Here is a 22,201-nt window from a genome sequence, read left to right on the forward strand (position 1 = left end):
TACGTTACGGTTATGTAGATCTAACTGTCGTTGGAAAAAGTCAATATCAAAAAGGTTTCAATAATTTCCGTTATGTTATTTCCTGTTCAAAAACTTATACCAATTCAGTTCAACCGTCTGGTTTGTGTTAAATAAATATTATAAATTAATTTTGAAGAAGATTTCTATAGAAACGATAACATTTTAAGTTCATTCCATTGACTAGACTGTGCTGGATGTGATTTAAGACTGTAATCATTTCAATACAATTGATAGCACTCTGAGACATGCATGTAATGAGTGGCGTGACGATACTAATCACCTCCTCCAATGCCCTTTGAAGCCAACTGACTGAAATCCATTTTCTCTTTAGTACGAACCCGGCGACACTCGTTTCCTGGGCCTTAAGTAACATCAATGACAGGTAACATTTTACTTTCCACCAAGCAGGGTATAGATACTCGTTAAGCAACAACAACAACAACAACATGAATGGAAATGGCTAATTTTTGTCGCAGTTTAAAAATACTTGAAATATCCAAAGCGTCTGTCTATGTCAAAATTAAAAAAGCTTTTAGACTGCAAGTCGTGGAAACGTTTATGATATAGTTCGGAGGTGGTTGGCTGTAAATAGATGTTCATTACAAAGATTTTTCATTCAACTAATACTATTCTATATTGGTTGCCGCACCCTAATAAGAACCTTAGGCTAACCAAATCGGTTTTACATTCCAATTTAATTTCGTTAATTCCTCGCGTCACATGCATTATATTTGTGCAACTGGGTTCGTCAACACTTCCGTGTGTGATTTCTAGTTTATTCCTCCTTCATATTTTGCTTTCATTCTTAATTATGTCAGCTACAGCTAAATCCTGCATTCTTTTCATTGGCTTATAATTTGAAATTTTAACACATTTTGGACTCCAATTTGTATAATTGTCATTTTGTTTACCATATCACATTCTTTCCGAGAAGCCCTGTTCGTTTTGTAGCATAAACAGCTGATGCTCTTGACATTTCAGATGTGCCAGATAATTTTTTAGTTGATGTTTTTAAGCAACTTTGAAATTTTGTGATTAATTTTAGGTGTTGCCATATACAATTTTTAAGTGAAATCAAAATTTTAAAATTGTGACGTTAATTTTTAATGGAGCCACATTATTGTTGCAATTCTTCTAACATTAGAATGCTAAAATTAATATTTTAGGCAATTAAAGTGATATTTGGTAATTTATTGACACAAACATTTATTACTTGGGTTAAAACAGTATGCCATATTTCAAAGGACGTGTATCTCTTCCTGTCTAAATAAATGCGATTTTATTTATTTTCACAAAAAAGAACATTTAACCTCAAGTATGTGAAAAATATATGTATATATATTTGAATGTATTGTAAATCCAAAACCTAGTAGAATTATAAAATTATTAGACGGTTGAGTCTTTTATATTGACTTCGGTTTGGGCTGTCTCGGCTGCAAGCGTACACGAAAGCCCTCTTCACGTTTCAATATGATATCGGCTTGTAGTTTAAAGTCGGCCTCAGTCAAATCCGAATAGACGCGATAGTTTCGCAGAATGGTCGATAGGAGTATTTTCAGCTTAAGCATGGCGTATTTACGGCCTACAAAAAAAAAAAAAAACAAAGTAATGTGCATGTAAAAATAAACTGTAAAATATGGATCATTTTCACCTACCAACACAACTCCGCGGTCCCGCTGAGAACGGCACAAAGGCATAGTAATGTCTATTGGCTTGACGTTCGGGCAAAAAGTTATCGGGATTAAATATATTTGGATTCTCATAGACCTTTGGATTGCGATGCAATTTGACTGTAGCCACTGTAACGGTGGCACCACGTGGTATAACATATGGTCCGGATGCCAGTTTTAAGTCTTCCCGTAGTTCACGTGCTATCAACGGCACCGGCGGATACATGCGTAACGTCTCCATAAGACAACGTTCCATATATTTCATTTCTAAGGTGTCCTGAAATGTGGCCGGCCTATCTGAGTCACCGAATATTTCGTCCAACTCGGCAATTACGCGATCCTGTATACCCTGATGTATGCCCATCAACGAGAGAAAGAAAGATGAACCGGCTGCGGTGGTATCGTGTCCCTCAAACATAATCGTATCGACCTGTTCTTTGATCTCGGTATCGTTGAGTAAAGCACCATTTTGTGCGCTCTCCAACAACAGGTCGAGGAAGGCCAAACGTTTTTTCTCGCCCACATCATTCTCTTCGACATCCAGATCATCTTTTAAACCCTCCGCTTGACCGAACGACAGACCTTCTACGGATGTTTCTTTTGTGTTTTTCAGGTCTTCTTCTTTTGTTGCTGATTTTGGTGTGGGTGGTGGTGTAATTTTCTTAGCTGTTGCTTCTTGTTGGGCCAGCGAACCGCGTGTACCGTTAGCAAATGCGGCCTTCTTGTGTTTGATTACTTTCGTCGTGAGTCCGTGTATGATATTCAGCAATTTGCCTTGCTCGTGATAATATCTGGATAGTGTGAAGATGAATTCATTTCGTAGCAGAATACTGCGAGAGCGCAAATGTAGTATGTCGCACATTTTCATAACGGCCAAAGCGTACTCATAGCCGGATTTGTCCTGGGTTTTCTTCGAAACACCCATGGCCGTTTCTGCAATAGGTTTTTAGAAGAATAAAATAGTTAGACAAGTTAATTATGAGTAAAAAGATTAGTTTAAAATCACAAAATTTCACATCATGACAGAGTTTGAGGTTTTTAGAATTAGTCTAACTCTATCTTAGATTATTTAGATTATGTCCAAGGACGATCTCTATCTCTGTTGAATATACGTAGTGAAGTCGGTGGAATTTTGATAGGGTTAAATGCAACAGAGCTTCTGCAAAAAATTCTCTACAACGATTTTTAAAGCCTGAATATGTGATGAACTGAGACTATAAGTATATGACTTTATTTAACTGGCAATGTTTTAGGTTTCAGAGTATACCCACTAGTCGACAATTCTCCAAGAAAAAGTCAATCGAGCTTAGGGATTATACATATGTATGTATTTCGGCATCCCAACGCTTCCGCAGCCGCCCTACAGACCAGATGTGGCCCCCCGCACTTTTTTTGTTTCCTTGCCTGAAAAGGCTGATGTAAGGAGAGCATTTTTAGACGACAGAGGACAGAGGGGATCCAAGTAGACGCCCTCAATGCTTGGAAATCGCACTGGCGCCAATTGGAGATTCCAAGCGAAACCAGGTCCTTCTCCACCTAGTCTTTCCAACGACGTTAGAGAGGCGCTTGTCTGAAACCTCGTTTGGTATCGAACGGCTTGGAGAGGTTCTTCCCGATCTTGACGGAACTTTTAGTGTTGCTCAACGTCAAGTTCAGATGTAGCGTCATAAAGGCAGCTCCTTTTCGTGCTGTCAAAAGCAGCTTTGAAGTCAACGAAGAGGTGGTGTGTGTCGATCCCCTCTCCTCCCTTTCTCTCTTTCATTGCATACCATACTTCCGGGTAATAACTATTAGGTAACACATAAGATCACGTCTGTCTCAAAGAATGAGCATGCACGCTCTCTGACCTCAAGTGAAATAATTACCGTTTAATTGATTCGCGTCACATGCGGTGCATGCACACTGCTTGCACCGTTATATTTATGTAAACAACTCATAATTCGCCGCAACAGCCCTCAGCAAAAGCTTGTATGTAGCAGTGAAAAGGTGCAACAACAAAGCTGGTCGCAATCAGTTTAAATTTTTAATTACAACAAATACGACACACAGACAGACTCGTTGAACATGGAAAATTTTGCCAAAAAGTTGCAATTTTTGCAAATAATAACATATCTACATGATTTTGTATGCGTGTGTGTGTGTGTGTGCACGAAACCGGTCATCAAACTATCTGCATCGTCGATTATCCAATTCAATTGAAGAAAAGCCCGAAGAAAGTGCTGGCAAAAGGAAAACAAACCGCCGCAACTCCCCAACTTACATAACAGCAGCGCGGTATGATCGCGCTTTGCGGGTTCGGCGGCGAGCAGCGGAAAAAGCTCTACGCTTTGCATGCTTCGATTACTCCAGCGACCATCAGGTGTTCGTCGTCGCTCAACGCCCAAATGGCAAGCAAAGCAAATAGTAATGGGAAATAATGCTGGGTGACGCCAAGCTACGCCATGCCATGCGTTGCCGCGGAAAGCTAAATCGTTGTCTTAGCAAAGCATGCGCTGGCCAGTTGGCGGTTTGCCGGAGCGCCAAGTTGTTCAATCGTCGGTTGCAGCGACCTACTGACGCACTCATGCTCGTAACAACCGGTCAGCTGTGCAGCGAAACACAATGCCGAAGAAAATTCGCAATTTTTTTGCACTCAAAGTACAAGTTGAACGAAGGCACCACTAAGTGTCGGTGTGTGTGTGTGTGTTTGTGAATATGTGAAATAGAAAAGTGGGTAAATAAAACGATGTATTACATGCTTTTTTGTAATCAATGTTGGCGTGTGAATTTCATATTATTTTGATTTACTTAAAATGAGCGAATTTCCTCGTTGCTACCTTTTTCTGCATTACTGTGTGTTATAAAGGTGTTCGAACAAAATTTATTAAATAATTACTAATTTGCATTTTTATATTACTCCATTGGAGAGAAGAACTCCTGTGTTCGAACTTATAAATTACCAAAACGCTTGGTAGCCAATACAAATTTGAGCAGGCATTTAATTTCCTATCCGCCAGTTCGGTGGGATCTTTGAAGGTATTGGCTCCCAAGTGTTTAAGTTTTGATCTGCCAAACACGGGACAGTCAAGAAGGAAGTGTTGAGTTGTTTTCGCCTCGTCTTCTTCCATACAGCTACTGCAGATGGCGTCTGGTAAGATTCCCAGCTGGACGCCAATAAAACAATCGCCCGTTAAAACCCCCCAACTAGGGAGAAGCTAGCATTACTGAGGGCAATAGATCACTAGATCTCTTGCGAACGATTTACTGATAGCGGTTATAGAGTACCTTTCCTTGTCAGCTCCTCAGCTTTACAATTGGCTGGGATTCCACTGGGGGCCCTTACTCACACCAGTCTTATCACAAATATCCTCAATGCTATTGATAACGACATTAGGCACTCCTTAACCGCCCTGAACGCACTGTTAATGACTTCAAGGCAAGTATCCGCACTCTGCTATCTGAGTGGATGGTTCCCTCTGTGAAGGAAGCTGCACTTCCAAGCAGTAAATCTTCTGCTGCCTTAATGGCTGCAACCACTGCAATAGTCAAGAAGCAACCTCGGCTTGGAAAACACTGCAATAGTCAGGTAGTCTGAGGCTGGAGTTGATAGGCAGCTCCTGACAGTAAACCCCTCCACCAACTTTATCCCAAGCTTTGACGCATCCGTAAAGAAGCTCACTGCCCCTCTCCTCCAACGGCATCTTCTCACGCTTAAGTGGGCAGAGAAAGTGCCGCCAGAGTTCGGTTTGGCGACTCCATGATTCAAGTGATAATGTATGAAAAAAAAGGAGGATGAGGATGATGTGAAGATTTCCGAGTTTTCAGACACGTGTTCTTTTAGATATTCGGATTTTCTGAGGTTTCGTTAACAAAAAAAATTATCGCCTTTTGGGTGAGTCAAATCCTCGTGTGGCTCAGGAAACGCCAGTGCATCCCCGAAAGCTGACCGTTTGGTGCGGATTATGGTATGGCGGAAGAAATGCCGTTATATACACATATTTTTTATAATTATAAAATAAATCGGTTACACAATTTTAAGATATACATACTTCGAATTTTCGAAATTTAGGAAGATTTAAAATTTCTGAAATCTTGTCCCTTTTTAAAAAACGAGCTTTAAATTGAGAGCTTCCGGAGTCTTTTTTTTCGACGAGAATTTTTCAAGCTTAAAAAAACAAGCGATGCAGTTGGGTCTGGATTAAGTTGAAGCAGAACCGACGAAAAGTGAAATCTGCAACTTGCATCGTCGCATGCAGAGGCGACTGGTGAAGAATTGTCGACGCGGTCACGACTGACACCCGCTTATAGTGGCAATATGAAGATGAAGTCCAAACAACTTCCTTCTAGTTAAAGATCAAAAGTGTAAAAATCAGTCACTACACTTCTGAAAACTTTAATGCTGAAAGCGTGTGAAAGCCTAACTTTTTCTGAGAACTAATCTTTTTTGAAGGCTAATAGATTTGGCACAGTATTCCAGGTATTTAGTAGTCAATTGACATTCAGTACTATTAAAAGATCCGTCAAAATCGGGAAAGACCTCTCCGAGCAGTTCGATACCAAACGAGGTTTCAGACAAGGCGATTCACTATTGAGCGACTTTTTCAATCTACTCCTGGAAAAAATAGTTCGAGCGACTTTTTCAATCTACTCCTGAAAAAAATAGTTCGAGCTGCAGATCTGAATAGAGAAGGTACAATCTTTTAGAAGAGAGCACAGCTGCTGGCGTACTTTGATGATATTGATATCATTGCCCTCAACAACCGTGCCGCTAGTTCTGCTTTCTCCAGACTGGATAAGGAAGCGAAAAAAATGAGTCTGGTATTAAACCAGGGTAAGACAAAATATCTCCATAACTTCGAAGTCGTAGATAATTTCGTCTAACTCCACGAGTTGTACGAATTTTCGAGAGGAAGGTTCTGCGGAAAATTTATGGTCCTTTGCGCATTGGAAAACAGAGGAAGACTTCCACTCCGTTGGAAAGACCAGTTGGAGAAGAACCTGTCTATACCTGAAATCTCCAATTGGCGCCAAACAGCGAAAAGGAAGAACGTCTGACGCGCTGTTGTTAACTCGGCTATAAGCGGTTTCTACTCCGAAGCAATTAAATCAAATAAAATATGTGCTCTCGGTCCATTTCATAAGCTTTATGAAAATAATAGCTTTTTATTGGAAAGAAGTGTTTGAAAAATGTTTTCGCAAAAACAGACTCCGAAGCACTGTAAGAAAGAAGAATATCAATATATAATTGCTCATTCGCTAAGAAAAAAACGACAAAAAATAGTATGAAAAAAGTCATTAAGAAAATGTAATGTGCGCGCACAAATAACTCCACTGTGCGTGAGAGAGTAAGAGGGAGGGAGTGCATTACATAACAATACATGGTTTTGCGCGGCGTTTGTGCTAATATGGCTTTTTTCCTGCCAGCGGCAGCACGCATGCAACATGCAGACGCCCATAAGATACGCTTTCATGCCAAATGCAGCCTGCATACCAACCAGTTTTGGTTTCTTTCCTATAACCAATTTTTCTTTGTGCTATTTTCTCTTTTCATTCGTCTACGGCGCTGCCAGCGTTAGGCGACACAACGCCAAAGCCATCAGCGTACAATGTACTATATCTACATTGACGGTTGCAATTCAAGCAACATTGCTAGCTACTGGTATGTATGTCATAATTTGTGCCCGTAGCCATGTTTGAGTGGCATATGATCGGCTCTTGACTGCTGTCAATCAAATTCGTCACTGCTGACTGCCGCTGTTCCCGCGAAAAATCAGACGTTATCTTTTCTAAGGATGACTTCCAAGGCTACACTTACATATTGGCCGCACAGATGACTGATAACTGCTGCGCTACGCGTGCGGGATAAATTCTTTTGGATTAGGAGAGTTTTCTCCTTTGAATTTACATACATATGTGCAAAATTTCTATTAACAATGAAGGGCTAACTACATCGCTTGCATTTTGATGAGAACCTAAGGTGTGTCATAAACGTGGTGTTAGGTGTTTCTATTAGCAATCAAGGGCTAAGTACAACTCCTGCATTCTGATGAGAGCTTGAGGTGTGTCACGTAATGCCAGATATTTAAAGGCGCGTTGAAATGAAAATGTGAACTGATAAGGTGAGGTTAGTAGAGGCCATTCAACTTGTCGCAATTGTCAATAGGGAATCCGCACGTGTCGGAACTGTGCTAAGGAGACAATGTAAATCTCATAGAGTTCATTGCATTTAGTTCTGGACAAAGTACAAAAAGTTTACGTAAGCGCGAATCGGTACTAAAATAGATTATATGGCGGCCTTCACTAGAGGGATGCAATACTCAAATGTTCCATGTGTTGAATTTGATGAACTTCCCAGAAGATGTGGAACGTCTGACTTTTAAGAACTTAAGATTCGACTCCACGAGGCCGAATTTCAACACCTCTGTCGTTGAAATATTTTCAAATTCTTCCTGTCTAACGTTCAACGCAGCGCTTGCATTTTTATTATTTTTTACTGTCCCATTGGCCTTATTCCTTGTTTTTATCTGCTCTTCTTTCTTAAGATAATTGATTATTATTGCTATACTTTAGTCTATAGATTATACAACGTGTGGTCCGAAACTTTTTTGGCGGCCTTAGCTGTGATCACATGATCTGGTGGCAACAATATATGCATTCCAAAAGGTGCCGACTCTCGATGAAAATTATTTTGAAACAATTCTTGGGACCGATAATACAGAGTTTTAGTACAAGCTTTCACTTTAATGCAGTAACTAGCATTTAAAACCTCGGAAAGTCGAATTTGCGTGGCATAACGTGTAGGACAGTTAGTAAAGTATTTTATTGCGATATTTTATCTTCGACTAACTAATAAAGATATCTCTGTTTGACCCTTGGTACTCAATATAGCAAAACTTTCACAAACCGTACCCCGAAATAGCTCAGATTTCTTGTTCAAAAAGATGTTAATGTTAACTCAATAGTTCGATTTAAGCATGGAACACATGGTTTACTATATGTGACCTGGTCTACGAAAAGGGAGCTAACGTGCGAAAACTAGTTTTCTGGGAAAAGCTGTTAAAACTAATCGTCAGTTTCTCGTTATCTCATTAATTGTTCTCCTTTTTTTAAGACCAGGTCGCATATACTTCTTGAAGTCTGTCCTTAAACTGTTTGAAAAATTTTTGGGTCCAAAAACAAGTATACGACACTTTAATTCGCTTCGTTTTTATTGTCACAGGACATTCTTAATGAAAAATTTCGGAATCCCGAAAATTCGGGATCGTTTTTTCGGAATCCCGAAATTTTTCATTAAGAATGTTCACTAAAATTCGGAATCGTTTTTTCGGAATCTCGGAAATTCTTGCTAAGAATGTTTCCGAAAATTAGGATTGTTTTTTCCGAATCTCGAAATTTTTCGTTAAGAATATTTCCGAAAATTCGGATTATTTTTTTCGAAGTTCCGAAATTTTGGTCCCCGAAACTTCGGAATTCGGAATCAATCTTTCGAAATCTCGAAATTTCTTGTTAAGAATGTTTCCGAAAATTCGGGATCAATTCGGAATTCGGAATAGTTTTTTCGGAATCTCGAAATTTCTCGTTAAGAATATTTCCGAAATTTTGGAATTTTTCATCAAGCATGTTCTGTGAAAATAAAAACGAATCAATCCCGAATTTCCAACCAGGTTAATTGTTTCCATTTTCTCTCTTATAATATTAAAATCCGCATACATAATTTATTTATCTACTCTCTTCCACAAAGTTCAGTCCAAATATGTCAGTAGGTGGGGAAAAACTACTTGAACTCACGTCAGCGCCAAATAACCGCCTCCAGCTAATTTCGTGCTGCATGTGCCGGCGTCAGCGTTTTGCATTGGCATTTTGACAATTTTCGCTTACGCGAAGGCAAATGCGCCAATGTACGCTTACGAGCGCAATTTCCAACTGCTTTTAACCTGCGTACGCTCGTAAATTTTGTCATCCATTGAATAATTGCAATGTCATTAACATATTTTTTTAATTGCACTTTTTGCATTTGGACGTTTGTAATAGCTTTTATATAAGGCAATAATGGACGATTGAATGATTCAATAATAGTGGGCGCATTGGTTAAGACCGCAGGCGTAATAGTGAGGTTAGGTTAGAAAAAAAATTGGAAAACTTTGGATAAGTGTGTTGTTGTTGTGTTAAACCCAATACGAAACGGTGTATTTTGTGGTTAGATGAGAGTAATGGGAACACATTTTATTGTTAGTATGATGCACGGGTTCCTACTGGTTTCGGGTTCATTTTTGGGAGGTTAAACATTTAAGTGACTATAGTATTCTATTCAGTAGGTCGAATAAGAAACCGCTCATAAGGAAAATTTATCAGAAACTAACATTTTGTATGATAACTAACCTATCCATAACCGATTCATAACATATCCATAACATATTCATAACCTGTTCATAACCGATTCATAACCTCAAAGAAAAAAATTTAAAAATTCCATACTCAAAGGTTTTAGAGCCGATCCCTCACAAGGGTACTTCGAAAAAAATCTTTGAAACATGACTAAAATCGTATAATGTTCCTTTGAATAAATTTTGAAATGGTCGGTTCTGGTACTACGGTAGTCCAATTGACAAGGCTTTTGAACCTTGCCAATTTGGCGATTTTGAGATCAGTGAAGAGATAGAGTTGTCTCTTGATACAAACTTTTCATGTAGTATGAATCTGTTCCATATTTTTCCGATGCAAGCAAATTCCTTATAAATGTATACCGAAACGAATCATCCTTGAAGTTAGAAAGTAATATACGACAGTATTAGAAAAATCATCTACTGTTAGTGATTAACTAAAAAGCCCTGTGAAAAATAATACTTTCCTCTGAAGCCGGTCGGCTGAGCTAAGTTTGACTTCTCGAAAAATTACCCCTCAATTAAAGCCCTTCGAGTGTTTTCAAAAATAGACACCTCAATTTGCTTGCGTTCTTCGTCACAATGCCGGGGGTACATAATGCATTTGTCGAAGAGAAATTTCCATCAAAATAAGTTAACTAAGTGTACCGACAGCTCATTCATGTGACTGCAATTTTATGAATTAATAAATCGGATTTGAAAGGCTTTTCTTTACACTGAGCTATTTTTAACCCGACCTGGCCACTTGTGAATGAATCCAGGCATTTAATAATGCGCTAAATATATTTGAATGTGAATAGAAACCTATTGAAGACGGTTGAACTATTAGACAGTCTGGCAAGCCAGTGAAAACGCTGTGAAAGCTCGTGTAAAAAGTGTGGGAACATATTTTGATTGATAGATATTAGAATGCTGTAAGATGGGGAGGCGGGAAATATTACAGAATTGGTTGAGCTAATTGTTGAGTAGACCGAAAAGTGAATAGACTGATGTATGCCTGAGATATTTACTACAATCCTTTGCTTAGAGCTTGTAAGATAGTAGTAAACCAAGACCAGTGGAAAGGAAGCATTACTCTTCTGCGAGGTCTGAGAAAATAAGTTGATTTTTTACCTCCAAAATAAAACGACTTGAAAAGACAAAATGAAAAGATTAAGCTGGCTTGGATCAGATAGGCTTTCGAACTCTATCTTCAAGATTTCATCAAAGCCAGATTCATAACAGATCTCAGGTTGATCGAAGTTGAGTAACTTCAATAATTTTAACATAAAATGCACCCAATTTCAAAGCTCTGATGCAAGAACCGAACGCTGGGTTTTTACTTCTTAAACTTTTAGTAACTGCCTGGATTTTGAGCAAGACTTCGGATTTTGTTCCGCGCTTACTCTATTATTATTTCTGTGTTGTCTTTTTCAAAACATGGTACACATTGGTGATGCAAAATCAATGAGCCTACTGAAAACTAGTTTGGAACTACTCAGCACCTAGTTAGCTCGCGTAAAGACACCTTGTAATAACTAACTAGTATTTATTGTCGACATACTCACCAAGTAAGATCTCCACTGTCGCCTCGCTCATGTAATCATGACAATCAAATGTTTTTCCACCCTCGGCACGCAATTTACGCACCACGAGCTGTGAGTTCTCGTTAAATAGATCAATGAAGCTCTTCAGCACATTCAAATGAAATGTGGGAGCGATCAGCTTGCGATGAGCGCGCCATTTCGCACCTGTTATGTGAAGAGTAAACGAAATTTTATTAAAATAGTTTAAATATTTTAACATTTACTTATGATTTGTTTACATGCATTTCGATTTTAAATATTTTTCAAAACTGAAAGGAGTCTAGTCTAAAGTTACAGAGCTTTAGCTTGCTTCAGTTAGACTATGGTAACGACTCTCCCTTTTGTATATAAAGGGTGATCCATTTCGATGTTACCTAATTTTTAAAAGAAAAAACAGAACTTTCAATTTAATGGGGAATGTTGAGTATTGTTCGAAAGAACATTCATTGGCATTTATTTTTTGAACATTATCTCTTTGAAATGTTGGCTGCTGCCACGTCTCAGATAGTCCATTCGTTGAGTCGTATTTTCGATTACTCGTTCGAGCATTTCTATCGGTGACTGACACGAGTCATGTTTTGCTCCGAGGCTTGAATCGAAGTGGGATTGTCCGCATAGACTTTGGACTTTACATATCCACAGAGAAAAATTCTAACGGTGGAAATTTTTTGATCACCGAAGTGTTCTCTCAATAAATCCATTTATTGATACGATGTGTGGGAAGTGGCGCCGTCTTGTTGATACCAAATGTTGCCAAGATCACGAGCTTCAATTTAAGTCATCAACTAGTCGGTTATCATGGCGCGATAACGGTCGCCATTGACGGTTATGTTCTCACTGGCATCATTTTAGAAGAAATATGGATCGATGATTCCAGCGGCTCACAAACTATACCAAACCCTTGTTTTTTCTAAATGAAAGGCAGCTCTTGAATCTCTTCAGGTTGCTCTTCGTTCAAAAGTGACAATTTCGCTTGTGTACATATCCATTGAGCCAGAATTGGGTCTCACCGCTGAACAAAATTTAGCTCGAAAACGTCGAATCTTCTTCGAACTTTTCAAGAGTTCATATAGCGAAGGGATGTCGCTTGGGAAGGTCGAGCGGCAAACAATCAGGTATATTTTTTATGAGAATTATGTACCCCTTCATCAGGTTTTTTGAAGAGTATAAGAAGTCACATTGATATTAAAGAAGAACTGCGGTTAGTACTATATTTTTCAACCATATTTTACAAATTTCCAATTTTCAGCGAAAAAGATGACTGGTCCAGTAGTTTGGACACAATATGTATCTTTTTGAGCTTCGAAGTTTCTTGAGGCAATATTGAAAATATCTATCTTCTAATAGTTTTAAGTCGTTACCATAGACTCGATTTCTATAATCAAGGTTTTCGCAGTACAAGAAACTTTTGCTAGAGTTTCGAAGAGTTATCACAAAATATTCTTGGTCTAAGGTCAGTTTTGTTAAATGTTAGGTTACACTGGTTACACGCCTTACATAGACCTACAGACCCTATGTACTGCGAAGCTCCTAGATATCTAAGCAGAGGTTCAAATACACAGATGAGGTGATGCAGCGACTCTCTTATGCCCACTTCCATGTACTTTCTACGTCGTGTGTGATTTGAGTATGCTATGTGACCTGTGACTAATCCAACAACGGTTCTGCAGTCTTTTCGAGACCGCTCCCTTGCATCTTATCTTGGCGATCCTGCTTGCTGTTAAGGTATTCCATCTAACTCTGATCAATCTTTCAGCCCTTTCGGAAATTTCATTGCGTATCGTTTTTAGAGACTTACGTATTTCCTGAATTGGTTCGATAGTCAAACGGATGGCACTTTTGGCAACTTCAAAAGCTATCTTGTTTCTCAGAACGCCCTTGTGGCCCGGAATTCAATTTAGGTGCCCTGCTTCTAAAGAAAAGTGAATTGAAAAACTCCACCAGAACATCTTCAGAGATGTGAAGTCTTGAAAAACTGCCATGGGTTCTCTTAGTAAACCCAGTTGAACCGCATGTGATAAATGAAATACAATTGTAGGCCTGAGATGATGTTCAAGCTAATACTATGTGTACAAATCTTTACTGAATTCGAGAATGACTTCTTTAGGTTGAAGTTTTACGAGCATATATTTTACGTAGCGGACGGAAGATCGATAAGGTTGGCTCTAATTGAAGGCTGGGAATCTTAGATAACTTTATTAGTCAGATGCGGTCAACAGAGAGAGAGAGATATAGAGAGGGAGAGAGAGAGCTTTAGAAAGTTTTTGTTATATTGAGGTGAAAATATAGGGTTGGTCAGCATCCTAGAATTTTTGAGCGAATTTTGAAAAGCGAACCGAGACTTTTAAAGTCAACGTAGTACAGTTCTTAGTTTACAGTCGGAGAGTCATTGAAACAGAGACCACTCGGTACCCCGCTTTCATGACAAGTCGTTAACCGAACTTATTGATACACCCTTCGCTCTTACATACCGACACATATGTACGTCAGTTGAGATCTCGTTGATAAATTTTGTTTATTCATGAAAAATGTGCGCATGTGTGTGTGTAACTCATCGCATATGCAACACAAATGTACGTACGTATATGCTTATTAGAATAAATAGTCGCTGCTGATACACACACACCCATACATATACATAGGTATATAGAGAAGTGTATAATTCATAAAAACGCGGGCAACCCACGCATATTTCAGTATTTAGTGATGGTCATTGCAGCGTTTTTCAACAAATCTCTCCAAACTGCCTGCCTATGCATGTGTGTGTGTGTGTTTGTATACATGTATTTATGTATGTGTGTGTGAGTCGCACAAAATTACGATTTACGTACAAATTATAAGCACGTTTACATACATACTAATGCAAATTTACCGTTATTCTTGAGCGTGTGATGGCATTTTTATGAATAGACGCAAACACGCACACACACACACACATCCAAATACATGTATAGTTGTCTATGTGTTTGAGTCTGTGTTTAGCATTTGCACACACTACTTTCCCCATTTCCTCATGTGGCGAAGCGCTGCGCTTTTAATTTGTTGCCGCTTCGGCTTATTTATTAGGTTATTATGTTGTCAAATGGCCGACGACGCCGCCGACGCAACGTCACACACATTCGCCGAGTATTCATAATTTGACTTTTAATTTGTTTATTTTGCTGCAAAACCATAACGAGCGTAAAGAAAGCATTAAAATTTTGTTAGAAAAAAAATCGCAAAAAAAAAATTTTGTAATAAAAATTAAAAATTTGCCGGAATATTTTGGCACACAAAATAATTGTTTAAGTGATTTACGCGGCGCCGAAAACGCGTAAATCTATTTAGAGAAAATTTAAAGAAATTCGTGTTGAGGTGAACCACCTGCGTGCAGAGGATAGATCTGCCATATGAAAAGTGAGATTGCTTACGCATGAGCGCTTGCAGCGTGTGCGAAAATGCATTTTGGAAATAAGCAATTTTTGGAACAAAAAAATTAAAATTTTTTTTAAATAATTCTAAAAAAGTTTGAAATATTAGAAAAAAACTAAAATTAAAAATATGGTTTTTCTAATTTTATATGGAATGAATTTTCCATAAAACAATCTGATATACTTATTAAAAATTTTTTAAAATTAAATATTTTGAAATACTAAAAAATTCTTAAAATTTCTTAAAAAAGTTAAAAAAATATGTAAAAAAAAATTAATAATAGGTGAAACTGATTTGATTTTTTTTATAATTCTAAAAAAGATAATACAATAATATGTTTATTTAAAAGAAATGTCAAGTTTAATATAAATTTTATATTGAATTTTCTTTATTCTTTATAAAACAATCTATTATACTTATTTTAATTTTTTTTTAAATATTAATTATTTTAAATACTAAAAAATTCTGAAAAATATATATAAAAAAGTTGAAATAATTACAAAACAAACAAAAAATTAATAGTACAGATATTTTAAATAATAAATGAAATTTTTTTGAAATTTGTTTAAAAAATTAAAAAAAAAATTTTTTAAATGATCAGAAAATACATATTTTCAATTTTTTTTTTTTTTAATAATTCTAAAAATAATTCAAAAAATAAGGAAAAAAAGTATTTTTAAAAAATGTCATGCTTTGTATACATTTTATAAATTAAATTATTTTTAAATTTTATTATTAATTGAAGTTGATTTGAAATATTTGTAAATAATTCCCAAAATTTTAATGGTAATTTGATTTTAAAATTAATTGTATACCCAAAGGGAAACGTCAGTGACCCTATAAAGTGTAAACATAAATGATCAGCGTAACGAATTGAGTCGATTTTGCAATGTTGGTCTGACCTTCCGCCCGTCTGTATACGAACTAATCCCGCAATTTTTTGAGATATCGATTTGAAAGTTTGTATCCGAACTACTATAGCATATAGCTGTCATACAAACTGTACGATCAAAATCTATTGCTTCTATGAAAAGCTTTTTTATTTGACTGTGTTTTTCCGCGCAATTTGGCATTGATTATTACCGAAGTCCACAGTGCAATCTTCGAAGAAAGTGCTTAGATCGAGTCATTATAGCATTCCATATAAACTGACCGATTAAAGCTTTTGTAAAAATATTTTGAATTGCGTGATCCAAGTAGAGGTATTTTTCAAATTTACGTTCTGTAAAGAATGTTTTTCGCTCGCTTAGCTCAACTTATGGTCAATATAATCGGCCTACTGAGCTTACTATTCGCAACCCATCACCCATCTTGAGACCCATCATTCATTATTAGATAATATTCGACCGAATATACCACGTCCAGCACACAGCGAAGAAAATATAGCAGCCGAAGCTGACAACGTACACGAAGACCGTGGAGACGAACCGGCGCCGTGCACTGCAACTCGGACTAACGTATGGAACGACTTGGCGCATGTTACGTCGAGGTGTTTAATTGAAAGCGCATTAAATACAGCTTATGCAAGAACTAAAGCCGCTCGACCTTCCCAAGTTAAAACAGCATTAAAAAGCTTTGCTCTATGGGCTTTTGAAAAAGTCCAAAAAGCATTTGGGATGAAGAGCAACTTGAATAGTTTCAAAAGTAACCAATTCATCCAGGAAAAAACACGGTTTGGTGTGGTTTAAGGGACGGTGGAATCATCGATCCATATTTCTTTAAAAATTATACCGGTAGAACGTAACCGTCAATGGCGACTATTTGATGCCTAAAATGGAAGATAGTGATTGCGGCGACATTTGGTTTCAACAAGACGGCGTCGCTTCGTACACATCCCATCAATTAATGGATTTAATCAGAGAACTCTTTGGTGAACAGATAATTTCACGTTTTGGGCCGGTCGATTGGCCACCAAGATAGCCGGACCATTAGACCATTACCTGTGGGCATATATAAATTCTAAAGTCTATGCGGATAATCCCGCTTCGATTCATGCCTTGTAGCGAGATATCATTCATATTATTTGTCAGTTACCTGTCAAAATGCTCGAATGAGTCATTGAAAATTGAACTCAACGGATGGACTATCTGAAACGAAGCCGCGGCCAAAACTTGAAAGAGATAATCTTCAAAAATGTCAAAGAATGTTCTCTCGAATTATAGTAAATATTCCCCATTAAATTTGAAGTTTCAATGTTTAAAAAAGCAGGCAACTTCGAAATGGATCATCTTTTATATTGTCCAAGCATACACACATACATACATTCAATTTCCTTACCTGTGCTAATGAGTAATCCTTCACCGAGCCACGGCTTGAAGAATTTGTATTCGGAGGATTTGTCTATGTAAACTTGGCTGCTCAGCAAAATTTCAACGTCACGTGGATCGTAAATGAAAACGACCAGCTGTGGACCGATCCACATTTTGGCGATATTTTCAAATTCGGAGCTTTTGCGAATGACGGTCTTAAAAACCGCTGCAGGCCAGATATAAAATGAAAAAAAGGAAAGGAGAGAGAATGAAATTATTATGTGACCATAAAAATGTCACACTCAAAAAGATTTATAACTGTAATGTGTTTTAAATTATATTTTGCAAATTTATAATGGGAAAACAAAAGTGTTTAGATTTTTAAATGCTCTGTGAATCAAAACAAAATTTGTATGCATTTTTAAGAAAAACACTTTTCTGAGAAAATAAACGAAAAATATCTGAGGAAAAGAAAAAAAAGTTAAAAATTAAAATTTAGAAAAATTTTATTTTATACATTATTTAGATACTTTTGTGCACCTTGTAATTGGTATTTCATTACCAGGAAATTATTGACTAATATTTCGTGCATTAGTAATGGTATCCTAACTAATCAGACATATTATGAAATAAATTTAGTATAAGTAATCCAAATGTACTTATCATTGTCATCAAGTATTAAAAATAAATATTTTAGAAACCTGCGAAAAGTAATACAATGATTGGTACTTGTAATTGAAGACACTGCATTACAAGTAACATAATATAATTAAAACTTTTCTCTCTAATAATAAAAAATTATTCTGTAGTACTTCGTTGGGACCTTAATAAGTAATCTAAAACTATTTTAAACTATTATTCATAGTAATTAGAAGATATTTTAATCGAATACCAATTCTATAGGTGGTTTAATTACAAATTAGATTTCTTATTACAATTATTTTCATTACCAAATTAAATTTTACAAGTTAAATAGAACAGCAAAATAAATACTAATCTCATTACCATAAATATATAATATTTTTTATATTCTTAAGATATAGCGAGTTAATTAGGAAGCAATTTATAACTTTTTTAAGCTTTTTTGTAATTACGTCTCATCCCTCATCTGTTTTTTTATAAGCATACCTACAAATAGAATTAAGTAATTATAATTACATAAATTACTATTCATAAAATGCTTAAATGACAATTTAAATAATCGTAACGTAAAAGTAATAGTGTAAAGTAATTAGTAAGTAATTCATTACAGTGTATGTAATGAAGATACACCAGTATTTATTAGTAATTATACACAAATTACATATATAATGGGTAGCAATACCTATACTGCATTTATATTTTTAAGGGTATTTTTAGCATGGATCATAAAGTAATTAATATGTAATCCTCTCTACCTACTATATAAGTATGTATACTACTATTCGGAAATCATGTCTTTTAATAAATATTTCATTGCACTCTTATTGTAATCTAGTAGAAATAACTAATAACTATACAAGCAAATGTGTTTTGATTACTAATATAACGGATTTTTTAAATAAAGTGTAACATAAAGTAATTTAAATGTACTTATAAATAATATAGTCACTATTCCGGTATAATATAATTACATTTTCAATAACATATATTTAAACTAATTACTACTGCTCTATTAATTTCTACTAATTGTAATTAATAAGTATTTCATTACAATATTATTGTAACTCAGCTGTATTTGCTTGTAATTATACATTGAACTATGTAATGATTAACAATATAATGGATTTTTAAAACACCTTTATAATATAAAAGTGGTTAAAAAAGTAATTTAAATGTAAACGTAATCAACAGAGTAAAAATTTATTTATTTATGTACTTAGATCATTAATTATATAAGATACAATTTCATGGTGATTATAAATATTAAACAATTCGTTGCAATATTATTTTAATCAAATTATGAAATGTGTTTTTAGTTGTAATTGAAATGTAATCATAAGCAATAGAGCCGTACGTAGATTTTATTTCCTTGTCCATTTAGACCCAATTCATAGGATAATGTAATTAATGATTATTTAATTACAATATTATTGTAATCATGATGTATTTGCTTGTAACTATTAAAAAAATTAAGAAATTATTAAATTACAGGATAAAAAAGTGGATCATATGGTTATTGAAATTTAATCATAATCATTAGAGCCATAAATAATATTTTTTTGTACATTTAGTTTCAATTCTAAGGTGAATGTAATTATTGAGTACTTATTGCAATATTCCAAGAATATTTACCGGTCAAATAGACTACTGATTGCCAATATAAGGTATTTATAAAATACTTGTTGGATATATAAGTATTATAAATTAATTAAAATAATTTTTTTCACTTTATACTTAGATCAAGGTGTAATTAATAAGTATTTAGCGGTAATGTTATTGTAATTCAGATTTATTTACTGGTAATTATACAATAAATTATATATAATTACCAATAAACGCACTCATAAAACAATTGATATGTAATTAAAAAGGTGATAGTCTAGTAATTAAAATGTAATCGCAATCATTTCGGCCACCATTTAAATTTAATTTTACTTTATACTTAGACCCACTTTTTAGGTTAATGTAATTAATAAGTATTTCATTACAATACTGTTTTAATACAGCGGTTTTTATTAGTAATTATACAAGAATTTATACCATGATTAACAATTAAATGGATATTTAAATTTTTTGTGGGATAAATAAGTCGCATATAAAGTAATTAAAATGTAATCTTAATAACTAGAGCCAAAATTTCAACGTAATTTCTCTATATACCTAAAGAAATTGTACTTAATAAGTAATTAGTTACAAAATTATTGTAATCCAGCATTCTTTGCTAGTAAGTTTTTCCAAAAAATTAATGGTTAGCAAAATATTTTTGTGATAAATAAGGTTTTTATAAGGTAATTGTAATGTAATTGTAAGTATAGAATCGAAATTTTGTGATAAATAAGCTTGTCAAAAAGTATTTAGTATGTAATGGTAATTAATGAAGTCAAAATTTCATTTCAATTTCTTTCAAATTTAAGGTGATTGTGATTAAAAAGTATTTACTTACTAGCAATTGCACAAAACAATTTAATGATTAGCAAAATAATGCATATTTAAAATACTTTTGAGACAAAAAAGGTTTTCTTTATAATGTAATTGTAAATACAGAATCGAAGTTTTGGTATATATAAGCTTGTCAAAAAGTAATTATAATGTAATTGTAAATACAGACATAAAAAAGCTTGCCAAAAAGTAATTAAAATATAATGGTAATCAACGCCTGTAAATTTCTGTTTAATACAAACAAGTTCATTAAAAATATGCTTCTTTAAGCACAAACTTACATGATGCCGGTCCGAATACGTCCAACAAGTGTCCAATAATGGGCAATCCCTTAGGCCCCGGCAAACGATCGGCCAACTTGTAGAGATGACGTCGCGATAGACGCCAGTAAGTTAGCCATAGCAGAAAAGTGGGCAGCAGCAGAAAATAGAAAACGCTGCTGGGCGAAATGAGGACGTGATCCTTCAAAACTTCCAGTGACATATTGACGTACACTTTACTTTAGCGCGGTAAACTTAATTTAATTACTATTTTTTAAAGACTGTAGACTTATTTAAATTTTTTACGATATTTTTATTGTATTTTCACTTAATACGCTTTTAATTTCGTATTTGTTTGTGTGTGTGTGTGTATTTTTACACTTTCCGCATACGCTTTTCGTTCAAATCTTCGCAGACAACGATTAATTAAGTCCTTTGGCCATTAAATAGTGCACAATTAATTAGTACACATACATAGACATTTGCACACGATAGATAATATTGTATAATATTGCATAAATTGTATGTAGAATCGGTTCGGGCACCAGCATTTGTATTAATATATTTTACTGTATGTATGTATGTATGTATATAGGTACATATGCCACTTAATTAGCGCTTTCCACCCTCTTCATGCCATATACACAACCAAATATATGTGTATGTGTGTGTATGTATGCACACTTAGTAGTTCACTATGCTTGCTTTCAGCATTCACAAACACTATTTCTCTACTATTTAGTTAATCCACAAGGCAGGCACTTCCTCTTCAGCTGCTACTATTATGGTTGCTATTGTTGTTTACTGCCATTCAATAATAACGATTGTCTCCAAATGCCCGTTCGCGTTCAACTGGTGGCGTCCGTCCGCCTGTGGTGCGCTTTTATAGCTTTCACACTGAGCTCTGAGCTAAGCCTGAGCTGAGGTGAACTGAGCTGAGCTTCAGCAAGCGCACAAATCCTCAAATGTACAACAACAGCCCAGGGGAGATAGAAACTGTAACCGCGATTTACATATATGCCACAAGCCGTTGTCCACTACTGAGCCGGTGCTCGGTCAAGCTGTGATTGCGCTTGGGTCGTGGCGGCGTTGATTGGCAGAGCTTTGCGCCACAAGCGCGCACAATTTGGGTGAAATGAGCTGTGAGCTGTGTGTCTAGCTCACCGCCATGCTGCCATTGTTGTTGTGCGACGCCATTGAGCGGCTGTGCCACTTCTGTATTATGATAAGAGTACAGTTATTTGAAAATTCGGATTAGAGTGTTGGATTTATTGTGCATTTCTCGTGCAACTCATTTCGGTCGGAAAATGAGCGGCGCTGAGTGAAAGTGAGGCTGCAATATTGGCGCTCAAATGATCTCTCCACAAAAGGTGGCGGTGGCGCGTAAAAAGAGTCGGCTGTTGAAAGTAAAAGTGGAATTGCTTTCATTGACTAGGCGCTTAGTTAAGCTTTTCGTGGTTATGTTCAAACTAATTTGCAAAGTTTGTAATAAATATTAATTTATGGAATATTAATATTATTACATACAGTAAATTAAAATTTCGATATTTTAATGCAGTTTTTTTTATCATAAAGTCCATTTGC

At 35.7% G+C, this 22,201-nt stretch overlaps 1 protein-coding gene across 1 annotated transcript; it reads right to left on the bottom strand.

Annotated features, from left to right (window-relative positions):
* Positions 1-1,191: 1,191 nt before the first annotated feature.
* Positions 1,192-21,600, bottom strand: LOC120774132 (cytochrome P450 4g15). The gene is made up of 5 exons (XM_040103514.1): positions 20,639-21,600; positions 17,305-17,502; positions 11,599-11,781; positions 1,677-2,624; positions 1,192-1,603 (listed from the first exon to the last, which is right to left on the bottom strand). Exons 1-5 carry the CDS (start codon positions 20,838-20,840, stop codon positions 1,425-1,427), a joined length of 1,710 nt encoding a protein of 569 aa, XP_039959448.1. The 5' UTR covers positions 20,841-21,600; the 3' UTR covers positions 1,192-1,424.
* Positions 21,601-22,201: the final 601 nt, after the last annotated feature.

This window comes from Bactrocera tryoni, chromosome 4, assembly GCF_016617805.1.
Source record: "Bactrocera tryoni isolate S06 chromosome 4, CSIRO_BtryS06_freeze2, whole genome shotgun sequence".
Lineage (NCBI taxonomy): Eukaryota > Metazoa > Arthropoda > Insecta > Diptera > Tephritidae > Bactrocera > Bactrocera tryoni.